This window comes from Manacus vitellinus, unplaced genomic scaffold (assembly GCF_001715985.3).
Source record: "Manacus vitellinus isolate BGI_N305 unplaced genomic scaffold, ASM171598v3 scaffold_126_pilon, whole genome shotgun sequence".
NCBI classification, from domain to species: domain Eukaryota; kingdom Metazoa; phylum Chordata; class Aves; order Passeriformes; family Pipridae; genus Manacus; species Manacus vitellinus.
The window spans coordinates 62,385-84,340 of record NW_021938932.1 but is presented as its reverse complement, the minus strand read 5'-3'; the positions used below and the strand labels follow the sequence as shown (position 1 = coordinate 84,340).

General features: G+C 38.6%; 1 protein-coding gene across 1 annotated transcript in view; it reads right to left on the bottom strand.

Annotated features, from left to right (window-relative positions):
- CALCRL (calcitonin receptor like receptor) overlaps positions 1-706 on the bottom strand; it is a 31,748-nt gene extending 31,042 nt beyond the window's left edge. Inside the window, exon 1 of the mRNA XM_018067882.3 lies at positions 620-706. Within this exon, the coding sequence (XP_017923371.1) occupies positions 620-667 (48 nt within the window). The 5' untranslated portion in view covers positions 668-706. The remainder of the gene's footprint in view (positions 1-619) is intronic.
- Between the last annotated feature and the right edge of the window lie 21,250 nt (positions 707-21,956).

The following is a 21,956-nucleotide window of genomic DNA, read 5'->3' as shown; positions in this document are numbered from 1 at the left end:
TTTCCATATACTTTATGCACTGAAGCACTTGGTTTGTCCAGAGCTGTTTGGTTTCTCTAGTCTGGTGAACCATAAAGTCAACCCTCAGAATACAAAACGATATTCGAAAGACATGACATGCACTTTTACAGGTACTAAAATTAAAAAAAATCTCGGGATTCTTGATCATAATCTGTACCTTTTTAAGTGCATTTTTAATAGTAATTACATGTTTTATGGGAAGCCACTAAATTTCATTGGAAAACAAAGCTGAAGATTGAAATACTGTACCACTGTCATACAAGGGATGAACTTAAAAGCCCTGAGGATGTCCTCTGAATCTCAGATGTCTCCTCCACTCTTCCTGGGGTCTGTAGATTATTGCTTATATGTCACTTATCAACTATTACTGTTCTCAGCCAGCAAAGATATGCTGGGTTCAGCAGAGGTTAAACATTATTTCTGTTCCTCTACTACAGGAATTTAAAGGAGAACAGAAGGTAGGTGAAGATCCTGTGGTGCAGAGGCCACGTCTGAACACAAGATTAGTTATTTCTGCATTTCCTTATTAATAATTTCTGTGGTATTCTCTATATGCTAGTTAAAACTGCAAGGGATTTAAAAAATTCATAAGACTCACCATAGTAACCGACAGGAAGAACAAAAACATGATCCAGTTTTTTATCATTTCTGTGGCCAGTGCAGTGAATTTTATGTTGTAGTTGAATGAACTGCAATGGAAAAAAAAAATTAGGAAGAAATTTAGCAATTAAAATGAAAGCCAAAAGGGATAAAAGACTTATTTTATTTCTGAATTAGAACGAGTCGATGGAGGTCCCCTTGATTTTTATTCACACATGTGAATGTTGTCATGTGACATCCATGGTGATGTACAACGTGGTGTCGAAACAAGGCACCCAGCTCACCAGCAGTGAACTCCAGCAGAAAGTTTTCTCCTGCCCTGCTGCCTCCATTGCCTCAACCAACATCTGCCAAGGTTTTGCCTCAGCCAGGTACCAACTCTAAGAGCAATCAGCCCTGAGATACAAGTGGACTCCTTGACACCTCCACCACCAGTTTCCTTAAAGTAGACTCAGATCTTCACAAGCACACACACACCCCCACACACAGTTGTTTTGTATTTTCTTCATACCAGCTGATATTTAATTTTGCCATCTCTGGAATAACTGATCTAGTAAGTAGCCACTTGATCCTGAAGTTACAACTTTGCAAGGATGACAGTGATGCTGCAAGAATTAACTGTGAGCTGTAAAATAGTTTCTGTCCCTGCAGTAGCTGTAAAGTAGTTTCTTTATCTGTCATTTGAAGAAAATACAGCTACCCAAACCAGCTCTGATTGCCTTACAGTGCAGACTATTCTTGGAATTGATTCTGGAAGTGGAAAATGCACCTAATGCATAAAATATACAAAATTATTTATTAAATATGTAGACCATCTATCCAGGGTAAACCTGCTGTGACAACTGCCTCAAAAGGAAGGGAAATTTCTAACAGATTTGTCGTGCAATATTTCACTGTGTCCTGAAGTATCCTGAGAAGATCACAGAGCTGGGCCTGGAACTGAGATAAGAGCTTTTCTTCTGCTTGCATCGTGGAAAAAGGCCTCTCCATATTTAGTTTAAGCTATTAAAACTAAACCACCCTTTAAAAATCTAAGTATCTCACTGTACTACCATCAGTGAAGCTATTTTCAGCTGAAATAAAGATGATAACACATTTGTGAGTGTAGCTCCCTTGTAAAGATTAATTCAGTACAAACCTTACAGTCTGAATTAAGACCTAAATCTCACCCACTCCAGAAGTCCCTCATCCAGCCAGCTCAAAGATTCCACTGCCACAGAATAAGGAGGACTGTTGGGTGCTGAGTACACAGAAACCTGCATCCTGAGCTCAGGTCACACTTGCTGTTGTCTTTGGAAGTTTTTCTTATCCAGCAGTCCTGTCCTATGAGGGACTGGAGGATGACAAACAACTGGCAGTACATTGGCACGCAGAGGTAATTGTAAAAAAGCTCATTCTTTTTAAAAACCCCCCCTGTCTTAGTCACAAAAAGCAACTATTCTGTATCTACTTTTCTGCTTTTACACTGAAACTGAGTCCTCTTAATACAACAATAATACAATCAACAGCATTTTGTAGGATATGCTAACCACAAAATATGAGATCACTGCTGTTCACTGGACAGCCTGATGCAGATACAAGAAATGTGTTGTAAAATCAGTTACTTTTTGTGCCTGTTTCACCGAGACTAAAACTGTATCCATAATCTTCCTTCTCTTTTTACCAGTGGCATACAATCCTGTAGCACTGATTGCTGCAAATTGCACAGGTTATTCCACGAGACACTGCAATCCAAATACAATGTTCTGGAGGCTCTTAAAACACTTACAGAAAGACCAATTAGCATCCCTGAAATATATTAGTTTGAGCAAATACTACTCTGGAAAATCCACATGTGGTGAGAACTCAAGTGGATAATTGTAAGGACCATGATCTGTTCACTAAAGAAAAGTCTAAATATCTATGTGTAACAACTAAAGGTTGCCTAAAGCCAAATATCTACAAATATCTAAATTAGATATCTAAGCTAGCAAAAGGGCAATAGGATTTCAACTCTGCATGACAACTGGGGGTAAAGATGATTAATTCAAACCTCTAACAAGTTTCATTCATTTACAGGTGTGGCTGTTTTCCTAGGAGAGGGAAAAAACTGGCCCTTCTAAGGAAACTGGAATTAATAACTTGACTGTTTAGTAAGTCAATAATCTTTTCTCTCCAAAGTATGACAAAGCACATCTGTGCAGAGTTAAAATCCACAAATTATGTGCACAGGACAGGTCAAGAGATCAATCAAGTAGAAAACAGCAACCACAATTTGGGTATGTTTTCCCATACACGTATACAAGAGTTCAAAATAATTTTCTCCACAATAGCCCCAAAAATTCTTGTGCTAAAACTAATGTTGGATGGAAAATTTAAAATGCATATTCATATACTGCCCTTGCTTAGCCTTGTTTATCTGGGCTTTTTAATTTATTTAAAAAGATACAATTTATCTAAAAGATACAATATCATATAAACAAAGGCAGAAACGATCTGCTTTGATTCACAGTCCAAGTTTATTTCTGTTTCACAATATCAAAACTCATCCCTTAGCTCAGTTCCTTTAATGGTCCAAATCTTCTAATACCTAGTGATTTTGTAAACATTTCCTATCAACTGTTCCAGTATCCACTGTTAAATTATTGAGTCTTCCCAGAAGATAAAATGTTAAGTCAAGCCTATAATTCACTCTGTGCTTTCAACTCATTTCTCTCAACTTGCACACTTCAAAAAAATGTATATAGAGAAAAAAATCCTTTTTCTAAACATCCCTACTTGTGGACCAAAGCACAAAATGCAGGATGAAGGTCATTCAGATGCCTATTTGGACTTCAGGAAAGCATTTCTTGCATCATTACATGAATTCATTCACTCAGTGTTTATTACAGTTAGTCTACAGAATAAATTTCCAAAGGACAATTTAGGACCTTTCTTGGGGATGGATGGACAGCAAAATCCAGCCCATGGACTGAGGCAGCAGGCCAGTGCTGCTGAGAAAGTCAGGCTTCTTTTCTTAATCATCTGCTCTGCTGAGATACAAACCAAACAGAGTTCTAAGGAAGTTCTTTCCCTCCCAAAGCTGTGAGGTATTAGGCACACGAGGAAAAGAAATTAATAGTAAAAAGAGACCCATTGGGCTGCTGCTATAAGTCTGACAGTTTTACTGTGGGGAAGAGAAGACAACTCTGTTGGGCTGAGATTAATCTATCTTGAATGGTAGCTGGAGGGAAAAGATGGTGGAAGCTTAGACAGAATCCCTTGACTCCACTCTGTGACAATGGGGACCTGAACAAAATCCAGTAGGACCATGATAGGTACAGAATGAAACTGTAAGTGGTGTAAACCCAACACCACAGCTACCAGCACTGTTCTGGCTTTATTTTCCCTGTAAAAGGGATCATCAGATCTTCAAAATGTCATTTTTATTTGCACTGAAGACAGTGAAGACCGGGGTAACTTAAAAAAAAAAAAAAAAGAGAACTTCCTGATTTTCCTCTTTATTACGTTCTCTGTTACCCACATTAATGATGCTCCTGAGGCCAACATTGTGTTTGTCACTGATAGCAGTGACATCTACTGAAGAAGGAGGAATTCAAAAGGAACTGCAAGCTGAACTTAGCCAAAATAGCCACTGGTATGGCTTTAACAGATGTTCACATTTCTCTTCCTTCTGCTTTCTCTACAGAGCCATCCTGCTTAATCAGCTGTTTCTACTTTTAACCTTTCCCCATCCTCCCAAGAATAAATGGCATCCTTGCTGAGCTCCAGACACTTCCCATTTCAGTGACACAGTAAAAGGGTTAAAAAAAGTAGCCAGCGAGAAAAATCTTCTTTTTTGAACTTGAAAACCACATTTAGCACAAAATCAAAACCGCAGACAGCTTCTACCCTAGCAGCTGCCCTCAAGTATGCCTTCAAGTCAGAATGTAACTCTGTGGGAGTGGGATAGGAGGGAGACCCTACTTATGTCTTTGCAGGGACATTCACAGACATGCCCAAACATTTTTCACTAATTGGTAATCTTTTTGCCCAGGGAAAAGAAACCAAACACATAAACCAACCCCAACCCCAACAAGAAAACCACAAAACATTTTCAGTATAAATGACACCTTGCAGTGTGCTTGTAACATTGAAGATAAATAGGTGTGGATATAGATGTATATCCTTCCTCTGTGACTGAAAATGGGGTCAGAATGGGTATTTTCTAGACCATCTCTCCCCCCTTTTTGTTGTTCTGTCAGTCCCTGATTTTGTTTTGTTGTAATATCTCTCAGAAAGAGCTGTGCATGCTATCTGGTTACTTCTGGTTTATTTTAGAGAGGAGCATACAACTCAAAGTATTTAAAATCCTAAGCCATGTTTGGTTGTTTCTGCCCCAGGTACAGGTAAAAGCAACAAGCTGGAAAATGCCCTATACTTTTCCCTAATTTGAACTGCTGCAGTACAGTGTTACAAAAAACAACCCCAAAACCAGTAGCCTCAAATGGAATTACATCTCCACTCACATAAACTGTCTGGGAAATACTCTTCTGACTAAAAGGCTTAGCAAGTGGGCAGTACCAGCCCAACATTAGTGCATGCCAGATCCACTGATTCCCTAAAAGTGGGCTACAGAATCTCCACACTTATCTTAGGGAACAATGCAGGGCAGTTTGGAAATCCTCCTATTTGGGTAAAATGCCTTTAGTTCTGAGGGAATTACTTCTGTCAGCATTTGATCAAACTGCTCTAATGGTATTCCATAACAGCTCACAGCTGGATGTGTGGGAATTACTCCATCCTCCTCATAATTACGGAGTGAAGAAAATAATAGTTATGGAACAAATTTAATGAACTTTGCATAGCACAGTTTCATGGCACTGGAATTCCCTACTGGCTGCCACTTTGAATTAAGGCCCAGGCATCAGCAGTTACAGACTCCCAAAACAGGTGAGACAGATCAAAGGAGTGGGATCCTCCCTGAGATAATGGTTATATTTCAGAAGCATGAGCTCTTCACAGCTTCCAACATGTTTCATGGCACTGCTCCCTTCATTCTGGTATTGACAGGGTTGGGGTTTTTTCAAATGTATTCTCCTTCACTTGAAAAAACTGGCCTGTTACCCAAATATGTCAAATCTGTATGCTGCTGCATTTCACAATAAATTCAATTTAACTTTACTATACTGCCTTACAACACTGATACAGCCCAACTGTGATGCTTATGGAATGGGTATAAGGGGCATTTCCATCCTCACAGCCATTATCCATTCAAATCCCACCCTGTGACTTCCTCTCTTCACATCAGGAAAAAATGGAACAACAAGAATAAAAAAAATACTCCTAAAACTATTTTGAACTGATTAGAACTACTGGGATAGATGATTGTGTGTACAGAACCCTGAAAAGAGCTCATGTGAGGAGCAGAGTGGTTTACAAAGGATGACAAAACTGAGACCCTTCCCCTCTTGCACTGCAGAATAAAGATGCTTCTAGGCCACAAGTGAATTAGTAATTAGGAAAATATTTGCAATACTCATATAATAATCATGAAAATTAGAAAATAAATAGGAAACAAGCCCCAAGTTTAAAAAGGAACCGAGTTTCTTTAGTCATCTCATCCTCTGAACACAGAGCATTGCTCAGATGCATGGAGACATTATAAAAAAATGCCACACTGAAAAATCCCTTCTTCTCCCTTTCCTTCCAGGAATTTTTCCTAGGAAGCAGTTGTGGCACAATGGCATTGACTGTCTTCTTGAGGATTAACAGAAATAAGGAAGCAACAGAGTGGCACATCTCAATTTACCATTCAATTTGTAACAGCTTTGTCATGCAGGTTCAGTAGGAAAAAGTGCTGGCTGTTTAATTCTTGGGCCATGTGCTACCCTGGTCTCCCCATGCAAGTAGAAAATTAGGTCTAGTTCAAAGATGTTTCCACATCTTTTATTCTCTCCATTACCACGCTTTTTGCTTTTGTTTTTGCATCACTCTGGTCTCTTGCCAGAGGCCTTGCAGAGATTGGAGAACCATCTGCATATGAGATTGCACAGATTAAATTACTCCTGTGGGCTCCTTCCCATTAATAGCTTTTGGCTACCACTCAGATAAGTTTTGTCACCTGCACCCAACAGAAATCACCAGCAGCAGTTGACAACGCTCGTGGCCAGTTCCAATAATACCTAAAATTATAAGAACCCATCACAGAGTGATGGTGGTGCTAGTTTTTTTCTGGGTAGGAGGAAACCCTCTGTTTTCTAACACTCTTCTTCTTTTGCTCAGTTCACAGGTTTGTATGGGATTGTGAACTATCCTGAGGAGAAACATTGTTATGGAGGTCCAGTTAAAATCCAAACCAACTAACAAAAAAAAAATAAAATTAAAAAAAACCACTACAAGAAAACTCCTCAAATGAGGGTTCTGGGGAGGAAATACCCACAGGGTTCTTCCCCTGGAATATTCTGCAGTTTCTGCTCTTGGGCAACATTATTCCTTTCCACACAGCAGACTGGAGAGCTAAGATGTTCCTGTGGTTTTGTCCATCACACCAATTTTGGCTCTTCGAGACAGTATTTCCACCAATAAAAAAGGGTAAGAGGGTTTCTTCCTGGCTTTTACATGGGCAGATCTTCTCAAGAGAAGATATTTCACTTTCTTTATGCTTTCCATAAATTATGAAGGCTCTACCCATAAATTATGAAGGCTCTAACCCCTCCTTCTCAAATGTGGTGAACTTTCTACCTGCCTTAAGGGCATGTGAAACCAGCAGCAGCAAATGCTGCAATGGCACGTGGAAGACAGGCAAGGATTTAATCAGGGTTATGGTTACAAGCTGGCAGGATATTTAACTATGCCAAAGAAATGCATCACATGAATGTTAAAACTACCAAAGCAAAGTTAAATTATTTCTCTCACTCGAGGAATTAGTTGTTAAATGAAAGCAATGGAGAATCTGGCAAAGTAAAAATCTTTACCAGCAGCCTGACAGGGCTTTTTACTCTCAGAGATTGAATTGTGATTTCCAATTTGCAGTTTCTAGTTATGAATGCCTCCAGATTTTTCAGTGAGTGCTATTTGGCTACCATTGTGTAAGCATATTGTTATGCTTATTTTACAAACCTAAGCTTTTTCACCCCATAGCCCTAATCCAAACTGTGTCCCAGCAAAGACTGTGAACAGAAATTAAGATGATGGCAGATCTAATGAATGACTAAATTCTAATAGCTGATGGATCAAGATGATTTAATGCTGGTACTTCTCTTTTCTTTCTTTTATTTTTTTTTAAACTCTATTAATTTCTTGCTATAGCAATTAAAAAAAAAAAAAGAGTTAAAAAATTCAGTAAATTTTTCTAAAACTTTACTTCCTCCAAAACAACTGCCATGCTGTGGCAAGGATGTCCCAATTAACATATTATTTTAAATAACAGGGGATTGCTCATGACATTCATCCCACATTCCATATTCTGCATGTATTCAACAAAAAACCCTGCCCTGTAACTGTAACTGGAGCAAGATACCCACAGACACATGGAGCAAAAATTCTTGGGAATTTTGGGAAAACTCCAAAATTCGTTGGGATGTGACCTCGAACCCAATGACACAATCCAGCAAAGCACCACAAGGATGCCACTGGAACTGCTGGATCTTCCTGGCTGAGCCCAAATTCTATCATTTCATGCATATATTAAGATTGGTGGGTATCTCAGAGATTTTAGGAGAGGCCTCCAGGCCTCTGGAGGGTGTGAGAACAGCCCTTGACTGAGTGGGCATTGACTTCTTTGCTGTGTCTCTAAGGGAGAGAAGAGAAGCCCCTAAGGACATGCCCCAGTTTAGAGAAAACAAAAATGTTTTCCATCTTGCTTTCCCTCAGCTTGCACCTGCTGATACCAATAGCAAAAATATAACCAAAAAAAAAATTAAATATAGTTAATAGTTACCTAGATATAATTGTTTGTGGTTGGAGCAAGGAGGTGGATTCAAGGAGCCTCATGGTCCCTCTTAACTTCAGACACAGCATGATATATGTGAAAAATATGGTATATCCCTCCAAAAAAAATTTCTCCACCTCCAAGGAAAATTATTTGTTTTGGATTTACAAATTCATCAAATGGACCCTGCCACGTGTATAACCCCCCTTGTTCAGGTGCCTGAGGTGGATTTTTTTCCCAGACACTGCTGTTTACAAGCTGAACTGCTGCACTGTGTACCCCTCTCAGTCAGTGTTTTTTTCATTTGAGTGACTCTGCCTGATGCTGTTTACCAAGTAATGACCCAAAAGAGATCCAAAGGTTTCTTTGTGAAAATGTTTACGGCATGAAGTCATTTTTTCTCAACTGGCCGAGTTTTAAAAGTTTTTTTTGTTATTTCTTCATTGACACGGGCTAATTTTACAAGAACGGTATTTCCCCAGTTCAAAGACTTTTCTCAAGGTCAGAACAAGGCAATGGGAACAGGAGAATGGGTAAAGCAAAATGTACCAGGACTCTTGTTTTTTTTTCAGAGCTAACCACTCAGGCTTTTTCTCGCTGGCTCCAACCCAGTTTGGCAGCTAAGTGTCTATGAACCTTACAGGTTTCACACCAGTTTCCTCTAGATTCACATTTAGAAATGCAAATATTTACACACAAATATAGGTAAATATATTCTCATTCGGTTATGGATAAGGTTACAAGTTTTAAAATATTATTTTTTAAAAGAAATTAATTTTTTAGGTGGCCCATGCCACGCCAGCAGCTCAGAGCAGGATGGGGAAGGAGCAGGTGGCCAGGAAAGGGAACTGCTTGTGCATAAACACAGTGCTGCTACAGCCACTGCATTGAACCTGTGTCCTAACTTTGGGATCACCACTGGTCAATGACTTGAACAGAACTGATGAAACAAATATAGATAAACTCTTCATGGAAATGTCAGAAGCACCACAGTCTCCTGATTTTGTGCTGGGTTTCTTTCTTTTGCTTAAAAAAAAAACCAAAAACAACCAAGAAATCCCACTAACAAAAAAACCCAACAAACAAACCCAAACAAAAACCTGAAGCATAATACAGGGAACTAAAATATCCCCAAAGCAGTTTTCTTTTCCCTGGCAATAATTTTGGTCTGGCAAAGGATGAAATTTCAGATGGGAGGTTCATGTCAACATTTTCTCTCCTGGGATATTCCTGATGCATTTACTATTCCAAAAAAAATTCAGGTAAATTTAAGGCAGCTTTAGAAATATTCAGCTTAGTATACTTGCTCAAAACAAAATAAACCACCAGCTACTTCAAAGCCTTTACCAGGTCAACCTCAGTCACCACAGTTCAGAACATTTCCTCTTAAATTTAAAATTTCACATGCCAGAGGTCGAAAGTGCAAGCTCTGGAATATTTCACCCTTTGAATATTGGACAATACACGTTACACTGTGCAAAATTATCAAAACTACTAATCCATCCTGTAGAAAAGCCAAAACCAAACAGCAGCCAAAACCAACCTTTTTGAATTCTAGTCATCTGCAGCTTGTCTCCTTTGCTTTAATTAGCTGCAGATACTTCCCAGCTTTCCCATGTTTTTTTTTTCATCTCTTGTATTCCTAAAATGGCATTTGAACAGCAAATGGTTTGAATTGTGCTCATGTAGAGTATGCCAGGCATAAAGGGGTTTGTGAGACTCGAGAGAGTTAAACCACAGCTATTTAATCTCAACATTATGGGAAGAAATTACCTTCTATATATTTCTAAAGTCTATAACTGCATGCCAGTATATGCACATCTTCCTGAGACCCCCAAAAACAGGGGACTTAACTTCCAAGGCTCCCATGGGTCTGCACTCAGGGAAGTGAAGAAGGGCAAAGGCTTGGGAATGACTTCTAGTGAAAGAATGGATGCACATACTCAGAGGGCAGATTAAGAACACAAAAATGTCAAAGCTTTTGTCTTTACATTTATAGCCAGAGCTTTCATTTTTACACCTCTCTCTTTTTCTCCTCACAGACCAGCTGCAGAAATCATCTTAAAGTAGCCATAAAGTAGGCAGAGGGATAAAGGATTTTTCTGTCCTCTATCTATATTTCCTTCAAATGAGGCTATGCACCTTCAAATGGGGATATGTACCTTCAAATGAGGACAGGATATCGCTATAGCCAATGATATTTTACATTAACACCATTTTCTGTCCACCTGACTTAACCTTAGTGTTGACAAATTGGGGAAAGTATCCATCAGTGTATCTAAGTCTTCTAAATGGGAATTCCCTTCAGCTTCATCCACGGGAATATTGACATAACATAAGCCTGACACAGACTGAAGCACCCAGGAGTAAAGAAACAGTTGCTTTGCCAGAGGTGTTTTCAGTTTAAAAGTTAATTATAGGATCAAAGCAGTAAACTAAAGAGCTTAACAAAATGAGAAGTGAGATCCTTTGAATGGAAGCAAACTGCTATTAAGGGACTACAGTGAACTCTTGGTATCAGCCCTGGGCATTTCTGATCTGAAAGTGTACACAGAGGACACAACTTGCAGTATAAACATGAGAGTCTCAACTTGTATTAGACACAATCCCTCAAAAGGCACTGATGGCAGCTTGGACAGCCATTTTCAACCACCTGGGACAAATTTAAATGGTGATCTTTACCAATTATCTTTGATGATGTGCCCTTATTTTTAAAAGAATAATTTCTCTTTTGCATTAGCTCAGCCTTTTAGTCTGAATAAGAGCATCTAAGCAGAAATCTTTAGCACTGACTGAAATGATACATGTATACATCTTTTCTGAAACACCGCTTAGGGATAATTTCTCCCACCTGAAATTGTAGACATCAGTCCTTACCTGAAAGTAAGAAGCTTAAAATTTGTTCATCGATCGTCTCTTGCAAACTCTCAATTTGTTGTTTTTTTTTTTTTAAACACCAGAGGCTACCAGCTGCAGAGAACAACACATCCCATCTGCCTCACACTGCTGGACGGTAACACCGAGGCAGAGTGAGATGTGTCGTCGCACATTATCCCATAAAACCCTCTGCTCTTTGTGAGGCAGAGGTTTTACAGGCAGTGCCAGCTGCAATCTGTAGGAAGCAGTGTGAATGTTTCCATGAATTCAGTTGAAGATCATATGCTCAGGGTGTGGCCGTGGGAAAGGCTAGTGTATCTTACACACAGTCCCTAAAGCCCAATTAGCGTTCCTTTAATTACAAACAGACTTTTCCATATCCTTTTGCAGTGTTCCACCCTCCCTCACCTGAATGAAAAGCAAAATAAAATACCGTGAACATTAAAATATTACGTGGGCTGGACACAAAAAATCACTGCTGTGATAAATTTGAGTCTCACTTGGACAAGATACTTCAGGAAGATGAAATATTACATAACAAAAGCAGTCAAACATTACACAGACTGCAGCAACAGCAGAGGAGCTAGTCTCAAGCACAGTTCTGGATTTATATAAAATATAAATTTTATATATACATAGTATATATGTATATATGTATATATATGTATATGTATATATGTATATACATGTATATATGTATATGTATATATATGTGTATATACATATACATAGTATATATAAAAGCATAAATTTTATTTATACATAATTTAAAAATTGAAGCACATTATCTCTTGTCCAAATGTAATAATAATAATAATAATAATAAATAAATAATAAAATAATAATAATTAATAATAATAATAATAATAATAGAGGAAATAGAGTGGAAAAATCTCTTGTCAAAATTGCAAGCAACTGAAAATTTCCACTGCAAGCACGGAAAATATTAGGCAGCTTTAATATAGGTGCCCATGTTTTCTGCACACTCACATCCTGCATTTATTTTCCTCGAGAAAAATAAAACCCACAGAAAGTCTCACACTGATTTCACGCTCCAGGAAAAAAAAAAAAATAAAAATCCTTGGCTGAAACAAAATGCATGGACTTTGATGGGAAGCTTTTATAAAGATTTGATTGAGTTTGTAATTCTACAGATCCTGCCATTGGTCTGCCAGTGTCTCATACACAAGTGCAGTGCTCCCATTTATTAGTTTGGCTAACTGGCTTTGATGCACAGTTTGGACATCAAACTGCCAGGCATTACTTACCTCAGACTGAGGCACCAAAAGCCACTATGAAAAAACCCCCACCTTTGCACAGATTTTTTTTCATTTTTTCCTGCACCCTTTAACTTAGTAAGACACCTTAAAAGGCTCATCCTTTTCATTTGATTCAGACAGTCTGGACTTGCACCCCTCAAGTGTCACCCTCTCCAAGCTGTGTGTGTGCACCCTGTTCCACAGAGCATGTGAAAATTCAAACTCATCTCGCTGAGAAGTTTTGTTCCCAGCTGCTTGCTTGGCACAGATCTGGTGGAGGGCGGGGGGAAGGGAGGGAGGAGAGAGAAAATTTTCCAAGCAATGGGGGAAAAACAGTACAAAACTTTCATCATCAATGGTCTTGACATTGCTGGAGCCAAAGGAAACAACATCACCCAACTGATTCCATGCGAGGGAACCATTCAGAAACAAACATTTATTTCTATCGTGGTAGCTCATGCCAAGCTTCCTTTGGTGAAATCCAGATTTCTCCTGCATTGGCTTCCTCCTGCTGTTGATGGAACAGGATATTTGCTGAAACAAGCAAGTAATGAATGTGATGTTCTGAATTAATCAGCATATATGCTGGGGAGAGAATTCTGTTCTCTTCTGAAGCTGCAGGAACAACCATCTTTGTTTTTCCCAAGGAGCTATCAAGGTAACATATGTAACTGGGCCAAGACATAAAATTTCTATACTAAATCTTAACTGGATGCAAGTCTTGCTGGGTGATGAATTCCTTAACAGGCCTTACTGACCCTGTAAGTAATTTTATAGAAATAAAAATGCTTGGCTATTGCTACAGACCTACACCACAGAGAGAACAGGGGACATTTCATGAGCTAACTCCTCATTGCCCTAACTTCCCCAGGCTTCCAAAAGAAATAAAAATATGGTTGGTTTCCTCCCCAGTCAGTAAACATATTTCCCTTTCTCAAGAGAGTATTAGAAAAACAACTACTGCACGAGTATATTTTATTACTGTTCGCTGATAATGTACAAAAAAAATCACAAAATCATTTTTATTCTTCACTTTCTTTTGCAATGTCCCAAGTCTTTACTGGCTATGCACTGCTAAACAGTTGTTGCACATCATTCTGAAACTGGTGGCATTTCAATGGTGGCATTAATTATTTTAGATGTCATATAAATGTTTTATGGACTAGGAAGCAAAGTACTTTTTGCTCTGTCTAAGCAAAGCATAGAACAGGTTAGATACAGACCCTGGTCAAGAGGGATATGCACAGCTTTATGTATATTGAGTTTTCTACTCTGAAAGACCTAATTTGCCTCAAATTAACTCAGTAAGATGTTGAGATATCAGTAAGAATCATTTGCAACCACCAGAATAAGTAAATCCCCTCTCATGTCACTGCTATCAGGCAACTTCTAACTTTGAAGCAATTATTGATCCTGAGTCTGGTTCACTACAACACTCTACATGGCTTGGGGGAGAACAGAAATAAACTGTCTTTGAGAAAGAGAGAATTTCAAATCTGCAGTGGCCATCACCCAGAGATTTGAACTCTGAACCTCACTTGGCTGGTGATCTCTAGAGGTCAGACATTACAAGGAGTATGACCCTAAAGCATCTGTTGAAAATCAGACTACCAAACTGGTGGGAAATTCAGACAAATCCAAATGTGGGAGCCAAGTCAGCTACTGAAATTATATAGTGCTACCAAATAGAGAATCATTATTCTAGGGAGAAAATGGGTTCAGTTCTAGAATCAAGAAATGAATAGGAGTTACCCTTTCAATGTAGTTTTTCCTTTAAGGTCACACAGAAGCACCAAAAAGAGAACACAAAGGGAAGGTGAGAGTAAGAGAATTAAAAATACTGATCCTGAATCAAAGAGTTGAGAGTAAGTTGATATATTCAGTAAGGGCTTTGTGAAAGAATTCTTAAGCAATGTCTGGGTCTTATTGTGGGATGTATTTTAACCAGCTTCATGTCTCACAGACAGTCCTTGAAATCTAAATGTCTTTCAACTTCTAATACAGATAAAATTTTCCTTCTCTGTAGCAGAGAACACTGGTGAGAAGTGTAGTGTTTAGAATCAATCTCCTTAGATTTACAGTTTTTGAGAAGCCTACAAAGATTAACAGACAAATATTGAAGGCCAGAAGGAATAAAACCCCCAATGTGCTGGAGACAAATAAAAAGAAAGGAATTTAACTGATTTGCCCACCACCACTTCACACATTGTGTCACAACTGAGGTTTAAAGATCCATTCAGTAACTAGTAATGGATTTACCACCCATTTCTGTAGGGATTGTCATCAAAGGGACTGCAAATAGAGAGCAAAAATCCTTGGGTAAAGTAGGGGAAAACCCAAACAAATGAAAAATCTGGCAAACATAAGCAAATATTTCTGCTAATAAATTATCGGTCATTTATGGTCTACACCAGTCTTTCACCTGTAATTGCACTTACCTGCCTGTGAGATGGTCTCAGAACAAAAACCCCTTCTCAGGCTGTAGTTTGGGCATTAATGTCTCTTGCTGGGGACACCTCAGCTGCTGAGTTTAAAGGAATTTAAACTTAAATTGAAGAAATTTCCAGTGTTAAGTGTTATCTACCTAAATATTCCCTTTGCACCTGAGAAACACGAAGTAGACTCTTCCCAGGAACTCTTCTGTATGGTGAAGGTATAACCATCACCTGGAGTGACCTCCTGCATCCAGCTCTATCCCATTCCAACCTCTTGCTGCCCCTTTCAAGCCCTCACCCTACAGATCGAATAGCACAGAGCAGTGTAGTGGGTGTCAGGTTTTTCAGCCACCTAAATAATGACTTACAGGCTCTGCCCCAATAACCAAAGAGAGAAATCTTCACATTGTGTCCTACTTGCAGTTTGCAACCAATGATTGAAGATCACCCACCCTGCAGTAAAGTGGAATGAAGCACTAGTGCCACATTCCACCAGGTAACAGTCACCTGCAAGAGATAGGTGTTAAAAAAGATCACTGAAATACCTGATTTTAATAATCTGGCAAGCAGTCACATTGATTTTCCTGATTCCCTCATTTCTCCCATAAATGCCCTAAGAGGAATTAGGAATCTATTCCTAGACACATAACCACAAAGGATTCACAGCTCTTAATCCTGAGAATCCTGAATGCACCTCTACTGCACCCCAGACAAAATAAAAGCACCTGAAACATATGAGGTTTTGAATACTCCTTGATTTTAAAAGTGATCATCTAGTGAGAACAGCCAAACTCATTGTCTCATCAGTAGTATTATAATTTATATAATTATGTTGTCATATGAACTACAGTGAGTAAGTAGTCTGAACTGTTAAACATGTGCCAGAGGACGAGGATGTTAAGAAGGGACAGGAACCATGAGAAAATTACTTGACAAAGAAGGTATTCCTAGAGGAAAAATTTGAGAAATATTACAAATACAGCAGTGTGAAATAGAATACAACTTGCATTAAAAGAGCATGCATAATGTATGTCAGAGCTAGATTCCGTGTTACACCACAGTGGATTAAAAAACTAGTACCTGGTAATTATCATTACTGAGCATCGATTTAAAAAAAGCTGCAGAAGGAAGATTAAAGCTTTCATTGGGATTTTGAAGCCCTCAGACTAACAGTGATCTTGAACAGCTCTACAGTCCTTTTATTTGGGGAAATTTATTCATAGTGGTTGCAGTACACCAAGGAATTCTCAAATCTCTGCACTCAAAACAATAGAACTGAAAGGCTGCTAACTTTAGATGCTAATTATAGCTTTTTAAGTACTAGCACCATTAACTATTTTACTCTCCAAAAAATACCCTGGGGACAATCCACAACACACGCAGTGGAAATGGACCTGCCTAGCTAATCATGATCATTCTTTTTACTTTTAATTGGTCTTTTACGGTAGCAAAAGGTGAAGAACACACATGTCTATTGCAGGGAGTACAAAAATCAGAAATAAAACCTCTGTGTCTCATTTTGATTTTTGTACAAGCTGCTGGAATCATAATCAGTCCCTGGCACTACCTCCATTTATGGTTGCAATCAGCTGAACTACACCTTGCCAGTGCTACTCCTCACCTCTGTAGGGAAGGGGAGAGATCAAGACCAAAGGGTAAATTCACTGGTCCTTACATGGGCTCCCAGTGCCCTTTGAGATGCCCTATTAACAGCTTCCCTATAAACAGCTGAGCTGGAGGAGCAGGAAGAAATTAAAAAACACCAAACCAAACCGAATAAACACCAAAACAAAAACCAAACCCAAACCCACCCACCCACACAGAAATAAAATCAAAAATTTGATGAAGAATAAAAAATGAACAACGTGTGTGTGTTCTGGGTTTCCTAGCAGACTTTCACCGGAGTCACTAAGTCAGGATGTGCACAGAGCAGAGTCAAACGACTCAGAAACACAGGTCATGTGAAAAGGGTGTCACACTCACAGACTGGGTCACCTCCAAAGTCTGCAAAGAAAGGGCAAATTGGTAAGTAAAATTTTCAGGGAGACCCCAACAACAGCCAGAACAGTATGAAAATCTGGGGTGAGATCCCAACAAAGAGCTGAAACATGGTCCTGGCATGGTTGTCATGTCCAGAGGGCAGCTGGAGGAACATTCCAAACCTGTGCAGTTTTCCAGCAACCTCAGCCTCCTACAGTCACTGGGACAGAGGAGCACTGTGGGCTGCCTTTGAATTTGGCCTGTTCACACAGCCATTCTTGCAGGAAAACAGCTTCTCCCAGAGTTTAAGCGACCAAAAGATTCAAGTGGTATTGAAGTACAGAGAGGAGGTGGAGGAAAGGGTGCATTCTTTCACATCAAAGAGCATTTTTACTTGAATATCATTAACTGTTGAGCTTAGACTCTTGCTTCTTCAGTGGCTGTAATGGGCACTGCTGAGCTTTGCCAAAGAATCCTAAAAATGACAGGTCTGAAGGTATAATATTAGAAAAGCAGTACCCAAGAACCCTTCTCTGCATCCCAAAAGAGCTCAAAAGAAATATATCTTCGTAGAGACAACATTTGATGAAGAAATATATATATATATATTCAAGGAGAAATGCCATTCTTCACTGAAATGAGACCAGATAGTCCCTTGAACAATTTGTAAGTTCTCTCAAATAAAGTATTTTCACCCCATCAGTGAGAGCTGAAAAGACCAAAACAGAACTGGCACTAAAAATGAATAAATAAATAAAATGCATCCGCATTGCTGTGTTAGGTCTAAGTTTTGCTCAAGGTCTCTTCCATAGATTTTTGGTGAGTGTTCAGATGGAAATTCAGGCCCAAGAGAATTTTTTTTTTTTTTTTTGAAAGCAGTAAGGGATATCCTGAGTCCCAGCCAGCAGCAGCCTAACAATGCAGCTTCCAACAGCCAAAACTGTGTGAATTGTGTCAGGAACATCACTCATTACTGCACTGTTTGCTGATGGAGCCTTCTTATAATTGCATTGTAACTATGAAAAACGTTCTATTTATGAAAGATGCCACGCTTTAAGAAGTAGGTCCCTACTCTATAAAAATCAAACCATGATTTTTAATCACTTTTTATTTCTCGATATATTCAGGTAGTGAGCTTTGAAAGATACACCGTGTAACTCTAATATGTTTCTTGGGAAAAAAAAAGAATTGGGTTGGGAAAAGTCTATTTCTAACTTCACTTTCATTTTTATTGCACATCTGACCGGAGTAATCTGAAATTTTCTTTCTGATAACCCGTTCTAGGCTTCAAGGTAAAAAAAAAAATAAATCGAAAACCAAACCAAAATTACAAAAAAACCCACCCAGTCTGTATTAAATTCTTATTGAAAAACTATGTCTCTCCACTCTTTTCTGTGATAAAATGGCTCAAGTGTGTTTCTCTCAGCAACATCCTTTCTCTCCTACAGGACTGTGACACAGGTGGAGATGTTCACTGTGGGACTGGATTCGTTTCTTGGCAAAAGCTGTTATGACATACTTGCTGCTGCATCCTAAGGTTTGTTAGCATTCCTTGTCCTAGCTGTATCTACATCCCAAAGGGATGACTGAAGGCTTACTGCAGAAAGCTATTGTCTGAGCAGTGGATTCCAGAATTTTGTTCTTCAGAGCAGTGCTTTTATGGCATTAGCTGTATTTATGTCCAAGGGATGCAATGCTCCAACAACTTTCAGTGTTGTTGCACATTATTTTTTATTGATACTAAAACTCACGAAAGCAAGAAAGCAGAAGTGCTTAAATTACAAAAATTTACAATTTGTAAAGGCAGATCTTAACACTCAAGACAATTTATCTCCCACACAGCCGTCAAAGAGTTATGGACTGTTCAGAACTGTGAAAACATGTTTGTGAGTTCTCCCATTTTTTGGTACCTTCAACAGTTCATTTGCATTGGGGTCTTTCAATTTAACTGCAGAGGCAGACTCGTTGAGAAAAACACAAATGCAGGTCTTCACACATCGTTCTCACAGCCTGATTACTCACTGGGAATCAACTGCTCACCTTCATTTCTGGAGTGTTACTCCCTTGAAGTGCTTTGTGTCTTGTCAGCCCAGGAGAAGCCTGGGCGGGATAATTTCTCTTCCCCGGGAAGCTTGTTCATTACAGGAGCTCTGACTGTATTGCTTTTCCTTTCCATGCTCCACTGGCCCTTACACCATCAGGAGGAAAAACATTGAAATGTAATTACCACGTTGAGGGCATAAAAATTATCAAAATGCAGAATGCTTGGTGCTCATCTTATTAATCTTCTCATGTTGCAGGAGCAAGATTAGAGTAGTTGGTGAGTACTGAACCTGCCCTCAGTAATCCAGATGCTCAAATGGTCTTTGTACACGTTGCAGTGCCATTCCTGGAGAACTGAAGTTGTACTTTCAAACCTGGGTCTTGTCACTATTTGTGAGCAAGTGAGTTTAAGTAAAGTAAAAAAAGAAAGTTAGGGAGTTGTTGTTGATCAATGCTTTAAACAAAACACAAGCGTGCCTTCCTCTCTCTGTGCTAATTCTGGGAGGAGGAGGAAGTCAACAGAATTAATGGCTGATTATTATAAAAATACTGTGTTACTTTATATAGCACAGCATATACCTTGCATAAACACTAAAGATCTTTCATTCAACTGCTTTCAGCCACTGTTTGGGTTTTTTTTTCATGTCTGGATAATATTATACTATCTTTGTTAGCTAAATTGGTAGTTAGATAAAGTTCTGTGAGTTTCAGACTACTAATCAAGGAGATTTTTTTTTTTGTTTATGCAAATCATTGCAAAAAAAAATCAATTTCTTAAGGTGATGTATACATTTTTACTTTTTTTTTTTCATTTCAGAAAACACCATGCAGAGGTTACATACAGAAGTCAGAAAGAGGATACTAAAGCTCACTGGCTTGGATCTGACTCAAGATGGGAAATCCTCCATATTGAGTATAAAGGTTCCAGTTCAATTACACCTGGGAAATATTCTAAGATAAAGGAAAAGCAGGAGCTGCACTGCAAAAATATAATCTCCTGATCCCTGAAATACTCTGATCTCTGAAAACAACATCGCTGTCAACAAATCAAAAACATCTGTTCCCACAACATTAATTGTCCTAGGAGCAATTTGCTGTGGAGCCAAACTCTTAAAAACTTGAGAGGAAAACCCAAAATATCAGGATGGGAGAGAAGGTGACAGTGGGGAAAAAGAGAGCTCAGTCCCAGGATATGGAAACAAACTTGTGCATTTGGTTTAGCTTCTTGGAGACCTGGCACGTTTGCCAGTTTTACAACATTCTCAAGCTCTAGCTACAGTTGCAAGGTACAAATATGTCTAGAATATGATATGAACAAGCAGTATGATCATATACAGACCACCAGCACCTTGAAACTGTTTAAACTTGATCCTTGTGTTACAAAAGGTATCTGACAACCACGTAAAATTCGTAAAAACTAAGCTGCTCAATCAGGTGTAATAGCCAGGAAGCAAGTCAGAAATTAAGGGCAAAGGAAAACAAAATCAGTTTATCAGCAAATAGAAGATTATACCAAGCCATTTGGACTTGAACAGACTATTAGTAGCAATAGTCCTCTCTGCCCTGACTTGCCTTGGATCACGGGGTTTCCATTGTGCTGTTTTACAGCCACAGATCTGCACATTAAATGGGCAGAAAAATTATGTACAAATTTATAAGTGTGGGGGTGGGATGGTGCTGAGGCTGGAGCCCAAAGATTGGGAATGGAGGAACAAATTCAGTTCACCAAATAAGTAGCTGCAGAGTGGGATAAGCCACATGGCCTTCTGTGTACTTAATGTCCTTCCAAGCATGAGCAAGTCCCTCCATATTATTCAGAGAGTGCACAGAGACACAATAATCTAACATTAATAAATTTAGTGCACAGAGGCACAATAATCAAACAGTAATAAATTTAGTTCCAAAAAATTTTGGAACTAAATTTATTAATGTTTGATGAATTAAGGTTGATAAAAAGGTGCTAGCACAGGTCTTCTCAGTATAAAAAAAACCCCTAACAGTCTACCAAGAGCTGGATTTTTTCCCTCAAAGTGAATAAACTTTCCTAAATCTCTCATCTAACACAGCAAACTTATGAACAAAATTCCTATACACAAATATTTCCTTGGAGCAGCTGCAATGTGGGTGCTAGAGAAGTACATTTTTTTTCCCAAGGGAAACATCTGTAACTAAGAAATAATAAATTAATAAATAATTCTAAACTAATTAATAAATTCTAAAAGAGCACCCTAATACATTCTGTATTCACAAGTTGTGCCGACCAATGTTTTTTCCTCTTACATTCATCACACAGATAAAGAGTTTTTTCCTCCTAAAAAGCTAATTACCTTAAACTTATCTGATTATCAGACTTAATTTTAGGGGAATATGGATGCTAACGTCATAAATAAAACTTAAACCGCGCATATCTTATTAATTTACCTATTAAAGAATTGAAGGAACAATAAATGAAAGTCAAATATATATTTGACCATACAGGTAACGTATGCCAAACGTGTTTTTATTTTGGATTATTATGTTTACTGATTTCTATCAGGGAAAGATGAGAAACATTTCCAGTGAGCTCAATCCTACTTCCCTGAGAAAAAAAAAAAAAAAAAAAAAAAAAAACCCAAAAAAAAAAAAAAAAAAGCCACAGCACCAGCTGCTTGGCAGGACTCTTCTGGAATGATAACATGGTCTCTGAGCGCTCTAGTTCAGGCCATGGAATTAATTACTGATGAATACAAGCACAGCAAGAGCACCACAATTGCTTCACCTATGTCTAGCAAACAAGTTGTTTGCTCCTGGTGCTTGCTGCTTGAATGCAGAACTCTTCCCAAATTATTCCTGTATTGTAGTTCTGGAGTA